Here is a 13,889-nt window from a genome sequence, read left to right as displayed (position 1 = left end):
TGCCATGTCCTGCATCTGCATCTGTTCCCAGCACTTTGTGTAAAGCGACACGGTTACAAATTAAATTGATAAAATTTTGTAGTCGACAAATTTATTTAATCGACATTGTCGATTATATTGAATAATTGTTGCCGCCCTAGTTGTAAATATTAAAGAACCATGTTATCATGACTGCGTCAAGCAATTCTGGTAGGCATTTTCAGATTTGAACTCTATAACCGCTATAACATTTTGTTATACTAGGTTCACTAGAGTCAGAAACTGGGAAAGTGACAGAAAAGTCTGTATCCATTAGCATGTTTCTGAAACCAATTAAAAGGTAATTTACTCTGAACATCATGGAAGGACTCATTGAATGATGGGTACATTGTGGCCATTAAATGGTTAACAGTCATTATATAGGATGTGTTTTTTTAAACAATGGTTGATGCCAAGATATGGCATTGATATGGTATACGACTTGGTATTCCTTGGCCATTACATCACCTTCCCCAACCTAGGCTATGTTCACATTACCAGGCTAAAGTGACTCAAATTAGATTTTTTTCTCAATGTGCCTCAGATCTGATTTTCCGTTTTTTGGGTTTTTTTGTTTAGTTTTTTCAAATCAGATGAGAGTCACTTTTACATGTTGAATCATGTACATACAGTACGTAGGAGTGACATATAAAACATAACATGTTATAAAGTATGTCTCTTCATATAGACAAGTTTCACATTGTTTTATACACTGTGTACAATGCTTTAATAAACTAATAGCTGTAGTCATTATGAAACCTCTCTTCATAATGTCACACTGCATTATAACATTATATACACTGTCTGTCCAAAAAAGTCACCATCTGGATTTAACTAAACAAACAGGTAAAAGCTTCCCATTGGTTAATTATGATTTTATTTCAGCTGACAACAAGTTATTTAACCCTAAGTGATGCAGTAAGTAACTACCATGTGGAAAGATGCATCCTGTGGTGGTGAAAAGGATGTTAATCTGTTTCAAAAAGGTTAAATTATTTATATAAACTACTAAACTCAAGTTGAGAACTGTTCAACACATTATTAAAAAGTAAAAGGACATTGGGGGAACATCATCTTCCAGGAAGAAATGTGGTCGGAAAAAAAAATAATAATAATTTAAATGTTTGGTAAAATCAATTGGAAGAACAACACTAGAACTATGTTAGGGCTATGTTTAATAGTGAAAGTAAGAGCATTTCCACACACAATGCAGTGAAGTGAAGTAAACAGCTGTGTGGCCTTAAGAAACAGACTTATCTGTAAGGCTAACCAGCTTCAGTTTGCTAGGGAGCATAAAAATTGGACTCATGTGGAGCATGTCAGATTGGACTGCAGCTTATGTCACTGCCATAAGCTTAAAGTAATATCCCATATGAACTAACAATTATTTTAAAGTATTATGTATGCCCTATAATGCATTATGAACACAGAAAATGTTACCAAATATTTTTAAATCTGTTCAACTAAGAGTTTACAAGAATAAAAAACAGACTTAATCTTATTTACTGTTTGTTATTGATAAAATTCTGCTGTTAATGAGTATTATACAGACATGTGTCTTTGATTTAACACTTACACCACTCACTATTTCCAAAAACATCCTCCAAAAACCTACCAAAGCCAGGAGCTGATTATGTGTGATGTAGACCACAGTTCGAGTGAGGCCTTCTAAAAGATTCATTGATGACATGGGAGGGGTCTCCACAGCTCTTCCACCGATTACAACATCTAAAAAGGCAGCAACACAACTCTGAGGAGACAAACATTATAAGCAGAGTTAAAAAAAACAGGAAATTAAACAGATTGCTGGAAAGTGTTTGGCTTTAATGTCTACACTAGAATAGTTCATATAAACAGAAATGCATTCTTACTTTATCAAACTTTGATAAACTGCTTTTGCGTCGAGGATCTCCATCATCTGCATCAGCCATGGCTAACTGTTGTAATAACTGCCCCACCTGAAATATTTTGAGATTAACTTATGAACATTTAGCATTTACGAGAAAATAAAACAACAACATTAGAGGGGTCATGACCTCACAAAAAGGAAAAGAAGAGATATTAGCATAACAGCACTGTTATGAAGAACTGCGTAGTATAGTAGTAGTATTTCAAATGTAAGGTTCAGATTCAGTAACTAAGAAGGTAAATAAAGGTCCTGGCATGGCACTATAAAGTGTAGATTCGACACAGAAGTATAAATTGGCGTGCGTGCGTGCGTGCGTGCGTGCGTGTTCAGTTAGAGTTGAGTTTGGAGGCACAGTTAAATCTTCAGTTCCGGTTTATGATTTAACCATAGACTGTATATAAGTATGGACAGGACGTCCCCATTCACTCTCATTACAGCGCTTTGAAGCCAAAATACAGCCAAAATGGATCTGTGCCATCTTGCGTGCGCTTGCACAGTAGAGGCAAATTGGAGCCAGAACTGGCACTGGCACTGGTGTGACTGCCCAAACCCCGCCCTTCACCGTCATTTTCACCAAACAAGTTTCTTAACTAAGCTAACCTGAGTTGGCTAACCTAGTTAAATAGTAAGCTAGCGTTAAGTTCATAACGCTAGGTTAATAACCTAACCTATATCCTAAAATTATGGAGAATTATGTATTGATGGAGGGAAATGATCCATTTACCCCCAAAAAACTGCAGAGAACGTTTCCCTAAAGGTTCTTTTACAGTTAACTGCTGAACAAGCCATTGCTTTACTTCAGAAATGTAATTTTTAACAGTAAAATCCGAATGTCAGAAAGATCTGATTGTGAGCTTGCCATCAGCTGTCAATCTTCACATCGCCACACCCCTTTAAATATTACAGAATAACTCCTATAAAAGCATTAATTGTAAAGAAAAAACACTGGGGGTTATTAACACAGAAGGGGGGCTTGCAGAATATAGAGAGCGCAACTTCCACAAAAAATCCTGGATGTGTAATTTTAGATTAAATATTCTGCAATCTCTCATTCAGTTAAATGGAAATAGGTGGGGTTAAAAGTTGTACTGGAGCCAGCCACCAGAGGGCGTAAGAGATGTAGTGGCTTCACATTTTTTAACCCCCGTCGTGCTGTCCATACCTATATACAGTCTATGGGTTTAACACTTGTTTTTACATTATTTACAATCTACTAGCAAAATAAACAGAAAATCTGAAGCTCTGTCACTGCATTTTTCTAGCAGAACAGAGACAGGCCTACCTGCATGAGATTGAAGCGTGCCACCTCATTGATCGGAGCATCTGAGATAATTCCATACTGTTCAGGGTTCACAATGGCCGGGCATATGAAGCATGTGAGCAGCAGGTCTGTGCACATAGTTTTCACCTCCCCCACATCCAGTCTCTCCACCCGCGCCAGAGTCTTGTACATCTGAGACACAATCCAGCGCAAACTCTGGGGGAAGCAGTAGGTATTCTGCTTCAGGTAGCCAATGAAGGAGTTGACCAGGGCCACTAGCTTAGCTTCATTGGATTCCACAGCTGCCTGCACTTTACGACGGTAACCATCAGACCCTTTCTCCCCAAACAGGCGCTCTTGTTGGGCGGGGGTAAATCGTTCGGTCAGCTTTGCTGGATCAGTCTCCAAGTGATCTTCATCCTCCACCAGTAGCTGCATTATGGGCTCGTGCAAAGTAGCAGTGAGGAAGAGTTTGGCAGAATACAGGCCCTCGGAGAAGAGCTTGAAAAGAATGCTGAATGCACACGTACCACGCCGCAGTAGTCGCCGTGGGTTGTCGCTCTCCTTCAGCTCAAACTCAACTAAGTAACGTAGGACCTGGATGGAAAAGTGGATATAATTTTCAGTCGAAGCACCAAGAGCCATTGCTGTGATCCAACCAAACTAAAGCTCAAATAACCTGTAGTATTTACCATGTTTTTCGCACTTTAAGGCGCACCAAATTATATGGTGCATTATCAATAAACGTCTAATTTCTGGTCTACTTTCATACATAGGGCGCACTAAATTAATAGACTCATTTTAAAAGACACTATAAGGAACTTCTAATTCAGCAGGTCTCACCGCTGGGTGGTGGTGGTAGGGAGTAGCTAACTAAGTTAAGTAAAGCTAAGTGAAGTAAACAAAACTGTAATTTAAAAAAAGCACTGGATGTTAATCTACACTGATTTCTCTCCTGAGAACTGTTTATTTGGGTGAGTAATAGGGGTGTGCCATATCGTATCGTACATGATAATATCGTCAAAATGTTTAAATATCGTTAACGATATTATACCCTAAAATATTGTGCCATATCACCCATCCCATTTCCCATTATATAGCTGCTAGAGTATCATTTATTTTACTTTAATTCTGGATACATGGAGATATTTTGAGTAAATTATTAGTATCATAACATTCTGGATAATTGACCTTTGTTACAAATCTAATAAAAATCTTGTATTTTTTTAATATCTCACTTTGGGGTGTGCAGTATTATATTGTATGTAATAATAAAATATAATTTTTTATTTTCTTGCAGTGTATAGTGTATTTCTTTAAATATATTTTTTTAAGTGTTTTGTCATATCGCCAAGAGTATCGTTATTGTGAAAATACCATGAAATATCGTGATATTCTTTTATGGCCATATCGCCCACCCCTAGTGAGTAAAGTGCTTCAGTTTATTAACAGTAAGCTTAGATTTCCGAATTTCTCCAGCACTAAGGCTGGAGCATTAGCATTAACGGCTAACCACTACCGGTTAACAGCTAAGGCTCCCGACAGCGCTACACTGGGGAACCCTGAGTGTTCCGGTAAGTCAGAGTGATATTAGTTAGCAGTTCGTCACAAGTAGCTTGTTTTTAACAAGGTATGTGCACAAGATGCAGTCTGATATGCTTGCATCTGAACAACGAAAGAGCTAATATTAGCGGCTAATTCTGCTCCAGCAGTGCTAGCCGGGGTTGGCAGCAGGTTACAAGCCGATAATACTCACCTCTGGATGGGGAAATAGAGGTTAGTGGCTAATACAAAAGCTAATGCTACTCCAGCCCTGCTGCTGGAGAACTAAACTGAAACTCCTGTATTTTGCTGCACCGGAATAAAAGGCAAACAGAATTATTTTGGTAAAATTAAAGGATTTTAAGCGCACCTTATAGTTAAAAATACAGTATTACTGGCAAGAAAATTTGAAAAATACAGTACATACAACAAAATATTCTATTTATGAATATACCTGCAGCAGGTAACTCTCATCCTCTTGCATGATACAGTTGCCATAGAGTGAGGTGAAAACAGTGTGGATAACTCCTTGTGTATTTTCTTGGTTATGCCTCTCTCCAGCGACGAGACAGGAGGCCACTAACCGTGGATTCTCCCTTAGCCTCCCAAGGAATTCTCCATAAACGCTTTCCTGAAAGCCCAGTGTCTTATAGCCATCCACAAACTGTGTGTCCTCCAAAACCTTGGCATGCTGACAGCATTCAGCAGGGGAGGCCTCTGCACTGTAGGACAGAAAGACAGGACGAGACAGGAGCAAAAATAATAATATATAAATGTAATTTAGTTTACACTGTAAATTGCTGCTAATGCAAAAGTCATGAATACAGTGTGAAAATTAAAATAAAAAAAGACATTAAAAGAAATTAACATCATGAAAAAGGTCAAATATACAAATAAAAATTTCAGCAGACAATAGCAACATTCTAGACCATTCTCAGATAATTTCAACTATACTAAAACTTTACAACCTAGACATTCTGGCCACGGAAAATACAAAGCAGGCAATGTTTGTGGTCACTGTTGTTTTGTGAACACATCCTAGAGATACCTGATCAAGCAGATGCTTTATATATCTCCTGAACATATACTAAACAGCCATGCATTTAATATAGGGCTCGATAAATATTTTTTTATGGTCATCATCATAGCACCCCTACTTTTACAATAAGCATTTTATCTTCAAACACAACTGATATTTTATATTTTGTGTGTTTATTATTGAACTTATTTTTTTCAATTACACATTATTTTCACCAAAAAGGAACAAATTATGTTTACATTAACCTGCAGATTTTTTTTCAGTACGTTTAGTAAGGCGTTAAAATAGGGTCAAATGGTTAGAGATTATATTTTGGTGCTCAAAAGAAGGAATTCAAATGTAAAAACAAGAGGACTATTATTAAAAAATAATTAAAAAATGTTCAAATCAGGTTTGTAAAAAGAATATTAATTATTGAATAGAGAGTTCAATATTCTGTTTTGGGCTTTACATTTATTTAAAAAAATCTGTTTTCTCTTTCAGTTGTTTTTTCACAGTTACAAGTCTCTCGCTCTTGCTTTTTATTTTGAGAACTTTCTCACTTTTAGTTTTGAGGCTGTTTTTAGGAGGCGTGGGGACTAGACGGTCATTAGCTGCTGGACATAAACTGCACCCATTACAGTTTATTCCTCTCGACTTATGGCTCATGTAAAATGTACAGGGGTTTGCAGAAATTTAGATCACAGGAAAACTGAGAACTGTACACAGCTGTAGCTCTTCACCATGCATGTTTTGGGTTGTTTTGCCATCTCTGCTACTGGAAGCCTTGAATGTCAGCACGATATATCTCTCTAGTTCAGATATTTTGACCCATTTGTTACAAGTTAGGGATTGATTACATGAGGCCCTTCAGTCCAAGCATGCTGCAGTACCTCATTTAACCACTAGATAAAAACACAGACTGTGTACACAGAGTCAGAAACCCATAAAAACAGTGCTGTATTCCACTCTGCACACTAATAGAAAGAAGATACGTCATCAGTCTGACTCAGTCTAAAATATCTCTAAAATACTAAACTCTAACTGGCAAGTGGGTGACTTTTAACTTTATTACTAACTGGACACAAACTCACCACTCCATCACTCCTGATAATCACCCTAGAGAATGAATTCATTATAAACACTGAGACACAAGCCTTCTAAAATTATTTGAACAGAGAGATAATTCCAAATATTTCAGATATTAACTCATTATTCCACTGCTAAAGCCCTCATCTCACTGCTGCTGTGTGTTTCTCTGTAAACTTCCTTGTGTGGAACTTATAAAATATTGCCTTATCTCTTTCTCTTTCTGTTTTCTGATGTGAACATCACATATATTCCAATCTGTTTCAGACTGAGTCACAATGGAGCAAATAGGATATGTATCAGATTTTAATAACACATATTTAATTGGCCCAAATCTAACTAGCGAATTTGTCTGGACAGCCCCAGCCATTCCATGCATTGGTATCACCCACAAAACACTGCATTATTAAACACCAGTTTAAAACAGTTTTATTTTAATGATTTGTTTTATTTTTTTTCCTTCATAAAAGTTAAAAAGAAGAAATAAATGACTTTTTCCTATCGAAACAAGCAGCCAGCCACAAACCATTTAACTTTACGTAGTGACATTTTTTTGCCCCAAGTCGTTTGATTTTAAGTATCTGCCGATAGAGTCCAGATCCAATACTTTGTTAATGCAGTAAAATAAAAAGGAAAGAACAAATCCAAGTTGTCCCTCACGTTTTTTTAATTAAATATTTATAATAGCTACTATTATACTATCTTTATTTCAAAATAATCACGCATTAAATGGACATATAAATGATTTCCATTTAAATATGCAGCTTTTCTTAAATAAACAAACTAAATATCTCTAAAATCAAATATCAGACAGACAAACCTCATCACAATTCTCCAAGTACAAACAGTCAACAAAAACATGTTAACATGCAATTTACAAAAGCTGAACAAATAGATTAAAATATGTTTAAACAATGTTTTAAACTATGTACAGTTTAAAAAGTGAGGTGATGCATATTAGTTGTGAACCTGTTAAAATAACTCCTGAGTAGCTCAATATTACAACAAACTAATATTTGTTCATATTTACAGACTTAGCTGGGGGAACTAATCAAGGAGGGCACACGCACATGCTGTTGCCAATTGTACTGTCCAGAGCCGTTCTGTGGGAAATTAAAAAGGAAGTTCTATTTCAGTCTGCAATAGAGCTTAGACCCCAACCGAGAGAGATTTCCCACCACTTTCCTCGGGCCGGGTTGGGTCAGGCTCAAGAAAAGTGTTCTGTGTCGTAGGTGTCTGTTTTTTAATGCTATTTTTATTTTAAATAAAGCTATGACATGATAATCACAATATAACAAAGTAACAAATCAAACTGTGTTTAAAAAAAAAAAAAGTTGAACATATGCACATGCACACTCTGCTTCTCCTTATTACCCACTTGACTTGCAGCGCTGTGCAGTGCAGTGCATAGACTTACTTATTATTTTTGTGTTTTTGCACTTGGACTATAAGCTCAATATAAAAAATATGTTTATTTAGAAAGTGTTTTCTCTTCTTATACCATGTTAAGTTATATTAGATTAAAGGAAAGTCATTCAGACATCATTCTTCTACGATGTTTAGGCTGTTGATTGGTCAAACTGGTCAAATTTTAATTTTTTGGAGAGCTTAATAGTGAGAGCTTAATAGTTAGAGCTTAATAGTAACTTCTTAATAGGTCTACGCTCCTTCAGTGTTGCAATGTAAATTAACATAATTCTGAACAGATTTTGCTCATTTAAACAGCCTGAAAATATTTTTTTAAAGCTCAGTTTCAACACTCTTCTTTCTCAAATATGTCAGGTTTAATTTTGAGCTTGGGCTCATAATGACACTTTATGGGGCGTGGTCAGGTCGGGCTGGATATTTTGCGCCCGATCTAAGCTCTAGTCTGTAACCCGGTTATTTTTCTACTCCGCTCGCATTGCCTGAATTGTACATCACTCAAAGAAGCCTTGTTGCTACTTGTTCATATTGAATATCAGCATTAAAGCCTTAACAACACGACCAGTCAATTAGTCTACTGTTTATTTCTGTGCTCCCATTCTCTTCTTCCTGCAAATATGTAGAATTTACAGCAAGGACATATGCACATTGTAACACTACATTTTTGGTAAATCAGTGATGGGGATCTTTTTCACCAGATTCTGATTCTTTGAAAATTAAGTGATCTGCCCTAATTTCTAGACACATGATCGGATCGTGGACATCATTAATCTTATGATGTGCATATTTAATATATTGCAACAACAAAAAGCCCTGGAGAAGGGCTTTCTGTGAATTTTACTTTCTCCACTGGCTGAACAACACAGTGTTTCAAATATTGTGCTTTAGCAATTAGTAAAATAGGTTTACCTGGTAAGGATGAGACGATCAAGGTTAATCCTCTGCTGCTTGGCTATCCAGGCTGCACGGTAGAGCCTTTCTGCTGTCTTCAGCACCTCCCCATTCAGCCTCTGGATAAGTTGCTTCTCTGAAGCCACATACAGTCTTTCTTGCTTCAGGTGGTGGGCCAGAGTGTGGATGTCTGGCTTCACCATCTTTTAGCTGAGCCAGAGAACACTGTTGATGAGAGAAAAGCTGATTAGAATGCATTCAAACAGGTCAGTTTGTTGATCAGAAGAGCACTGGCATGTTTCCTAGAATGAAGTTCAGCAACAGAATACAACCATAAAACAGCATTTAGCTATGATTTTAAGTCAGTAACAACTTCCTAATATAAAGTACTACTACTTAAACATGTAAAGGAAGAAAAACAGCATGAAATTCACTTCTCAAAGACAGTAAGTAAATCTTAATGTAAAAAAAAAAAAAATCAAACGTTGTTTTCTCTTAACATCACATTAATCACACATCACAGCCTCACAAAACTGCCTGGAGTATCATTAGCATTAGGCGATAACTGCTGTTTCCCCGTTCCGAGGTGAGTACTATCGGCCTGTTGCCTGCTTCTAACCCCAGCTAGCACTGCTGGAGCAGCATAAGCATTAGCCGCTAGCAACTCTGGTGTGTACATTGAACTGTAGCCTGAGTGTTTACCATGTTAAAACAAGCTACTTGGGACGAACCGCTATCTAATATCACATTGGCTTACCAGAGCACTCAGGGTTCCTCAGTGTAGCACTGTTGGGCAGCATAGCAGTTAGCTGCTAATGCTAATGCTCCAGCCTTAGTGCTGGAGAAATTCAGGAATCTAAGCTTACTGTAAATAACCACCACCACCCAGTGGCGAGACCAGCTGAATTAAAAGTTCCTTATAGTGTCTCGTAAAATGCATCTTATAATCCAGCGCGCCTTATGTATAAAAATAGACCAGAAAGTGGACGTTCATTAATAGTGCGCTTTATAATCCGGTACACTTTACATTAAAAACAAAAAAAAAAATACAGTATTAAATGTGAAACATTTTTATGCTGCAAGTTGGCCAATAAAATCAGAGCAAACTTATATTGTCAAATATCTGATTTTTAAACAACAGCAAAGATTAGTTAATGTAAACACTTAGAAAATCATGTAACACTGTTTATACACTATTATAGGCGGCTGCAGAACTGCTCAACCTGCTTATGCATGGAGCAACATGTTGACAGAAATGTAGAGAATAAACAGTAGAGAGCTGAAAGACACGTTATGAAGTCTGTCTAGGTACCAAAGTCCATACACAACTCTCACGTAGAGAAAGAAGATTAAAGAGAAAAGAGCAGAAAGCAAAATAAAAAAAACGGAAAGAGTGAACTATAGCGGCTGTGGAGTGTGTGGCTCTGTTTACAGTGCACAGAATGCAATTGAGCTGGATTAGGACTGCAGATATTCTGTGTGGTGGTCAGGTTCAGTGGTGGAGCTACACAACAGTAAAGAGCACGAGCTACATTTAACATTGGTGCAAATGGTTTCCTATATATCCAAATGAGGGGTGGAAAGCATGCTATATTTAGCCGTTCAGTGAGAAACGCACTGGGAACTAGATCAAGGTCCCTTTTTCACTTCTCTAAATGTAGAGGCACATTAGATCAGACAGTATTAGAACAGGTAAAAATGTACAAGCCCTAAACGAGAGTTACAGTCTTTGTGTAACAGCCTCTGCATTGTGGAGAAGAAAACTGGAAGAGTGAAATTCACTTTGAATTATAAGAGCCCAAACCTTCAGCTCCTACTCCTACTACCTAATTTTTTTAAATATTTAAACCGAATATTTAGACCAAATTTAACAGGTACACAGTACACACACACAGACATAACACAAAACTCCTTCTGTCAGAACTGTCAGCGGATTGCTTTCTTATCATTTACAGCTTTACATACACTCAACATGGACATGATGTCAGAATGAGATGAGGATGAGAATGACCATGGCAAATTACAAAGCAAGAAAATACATGCATTTCAACATAAACTCATAAAATAAATAAATAAAATAGCAAAAACTATCCCCAGTAACTCAAGAATTATGGAGTCTTCGGTTAATAATGGGTTATCTCTACATGTAAAACTAGCTGTATATTACCAAGCTAAATACTGCTGACATACTCAGGTCTATGATGATTGAATTTAAAGTTGAACAACTGTAAGACATTGTCAGGTTTAAACACAATTTAATCCTACAGATAGTGGTGGCCTGACATTCTCTGAAACTATATAAATATATAAATAAATTCTCTACTGAAATCTGAAATACTTAACCATCGCACCGTGGAAACAGAGTGTATTGTGCTCAAAATAATCTGTTTTTCAAATCTTTTTTGAAATAAATTAAAAAGTTGTGAACTACAGACCAAAGATAAAAAGGATCGTCCAGACTGTTCTCAGCAACAACTCCATAATCCAGGTTCTGTCATGGTATGTGGGCATGTGAGTTTACTTCTGTGATGCCGTATTAATGCAGAAAATTTACAGTGTGTGTAAATAAAGGTTGGGTTCATATTGTCTGCAATTACATAACAGTCAAAGAAAATGCCTTTACATCTTTTCCAATTTGGGGTTGTAAATGTAGCATATACTGAATTTTAATAGTTTATCAAACTAAAATAGTACAAAGAAAATGTACAGTGCAGATTTTACAGTAAAGTTTGTTTCTTGTATAGGATTCATTTACTCGTTTTAATCTCGACATTTCAACAAAATCTTGAACCAGAGTGAAATTCTGAGAGAGAACTCAAAATGAAAGTTATTTCAGTACCTGTGTTTGGCAAAGAACTCTTCCACTTTACTGATGACTGACTGACCACTGAAAATCTCACAACTCATGAGCAGGTAGTGCTGAGAATGTTCGGGCCGCTACAGAGCCTTAAACAGAGAGCATACCGTCTCCAGATATGGTTTAACTGTTCACTGCATGAAAGGGCAGTATATACTCTACTATTATCACTCTTGCACTTTATGTTGTCTATTGCTTGTTTTTCCAAGTTGCACAATGTTTTTTTGTAATTTCATTACACTGTGTAATAGTGTATAGTGTAATAGTAGTCTATTATGAAGATTTTATTTTGTGCCATATTGCCCAGCTCTAGTACAAATCTAGAGTCTTGCTCACACTGTGTGGGACTTCCTGAAGGGAAAAAAAAATCACTTTGTTGTCGCACTGCAATATTTTGTAATATTTTCAATTTTGAGAAACACAATATCGACCATTACCTTTTTTTCGCACTTTAAGGTGCACTTAAAATCCCTGAAAACTCCTCTAAATTTAATTTTCCCAAAAAATCAACAGTGCGCCTTTTAATCCAGTGCGCCTTATATATGAATCTTTCCAGTCAGGTTGTGAGGAGCAGTGAAGCCACTCCGCTAAAGTACAGAGTTATACAGGAGTTTTGGTTTAGTTCTCCAGCACCGAGGCTAGAGCAGTATCAGCATTTGCCGCTAACCACAGAACTAGCTTTGTTGCCATATAGAGGTGAGTATATCGGACTGTAGCCGGCATGTTTACCGTGTTAAAACATGGGATGAACTGTAGCTGAAAGCGCCCTGGCTTATTGGAACTCTCAGGGTTCCTCAGTGTAGCACTGTCCGGCAGCATTTATTAGCACTGCTAGCACTGCTTCTAACCATGCTGTTGAAAACATTGGAAATCTAAGCGTACTGTAAATAAACACAAATGCTTTACTCACCCAAATAAACCGTTTCAGAGGAAAAATGTTTAGTTAAAAATGTTTTTTAATTTTAGTTTTGTTTACTGACATTAAGGACCGAGGACCAGAGAAACGAACAGCAGAACTCCCTTAATCTAACCAGCACAGCATTATCATTCTGTTCTCAATAAAACAGCAATGAATACAGTTGGGATGTACAGTTAGCATCACCATTGTGTCTAATCTGCTATTGTGGGCTTCATAATAAAAGTCCTTAGGCTACTTCCTATACTTGTATACAACGAACAATAAAGAATTTAAATTTTTCATTTTATTTGGACTTTACTAAGTAAACCTTTAATCAGAATACGTCAAATATCAAACTTTCCTTAATATTTGCATTTTCAGCATTTTATTATTAGAGAGCAATTTATTTCAGCTATTAATATAAAGTTACAAGTTACATGAAGTAACATCAAACAATAATAAACTGGTCTAGTGTTGTTAGAGATATACAGAATTTACAGCTGTATCTGTTACTGACTGATGTTCCTAACATGGAGCTGCAGTCAGATCACTGCATTTAAGCTGAGCAGAAACAGCAGAACATTATAGGATACACAATAATGTTGGCTGGGAGTGTAAGTGTGTGATGTATACCACAGGCTCTGGCGTTCATATTGTTCACATGATATAGAAATTATATTGTATCTATCGAAATTAAGAAATATATTGTGAGAAACTATTATACATATCATCAAACACTGTGCTGAAGGTACAACCTCCCTTTACAACAGATGCACCTTCCACACATTGCACTTCTCCTTTTCATTTTCACTAACTAATAAGAGCCAAGCTACACTTGAATAGAATAAACAAATACACCAATACATAATACATAAAACATAAAACAATATAATTACAACAAATCAAACATAACACAATACATAATACATCTTAAAGGTTTGTTCTTTATATTTTGCATGTACATTGTATTTCTTATCTTAA

At 36.6% G+C, this 13,889-nt stretch overlaps 1 protein-coding gene across 5 annotated transcripts in view; it reads right to left on the bottom strand.

The window, feature by feature from the left end:
• The window catches only part of gapvd1 (GTPase activating protein and VPS9 domains 1), a 55,790-nt gene that overhangs the window by 34,718 nt on the left and 7,183 nt on the right, over window positions 1-13,889 (bottom strand). For all 5 annotated transcript variants that reach the window (XM_007239431.4, XM_049485694.1, XM_049485695.1 and 2 more), the window contains exons 2-6: window positions 9,172-9,378; window positions 5,185-5,452; window positions 3,210-3,785; window positions 1,890-1,976; window positions 1,634-1,768 (exon numbers count right to left, since the gene is read on the bottom strand). In XM_007239431.4, the coding sequence (XP_007239493.3) occupies window positions 1,634-1,768; window positions 1,890-1,976; window positions 3,210-3,785; window positions 5,185-5,452; window positions 9,172-9,356 (1,251 nt within the window). In that variant the 5' untranslated portion in view covers window positions 9,357-9,378. The remainder of the gene's footprint in view (window positions 1-1,633; window positions 1,769-1,889; window positions 1,977-3,209; window positions 3,786-5,184; window positions 5,453-9,171; window positions 9,379-13,889) is intronic.

This window comes from Astyanax mexicanus, chromosome 12, assembly GCF_023375975.1.
Source record: "Astyanax mexicanus isolate ESR-SI-001 chromosome 12, AstMex3_surface, whole genome shotgun sequence".
Taxonomy (NCBI): Eukaryota; Metazoa; Chordata; class Actinopteri; order Characiformes; family Acestrorhamphidae; genus Astyanax; species Astyanax mexicanus.
Note: the sequence above shows the minus strand (reverse complement) of the source record. Positions and strands in the feature narration are given on the sequence as shown.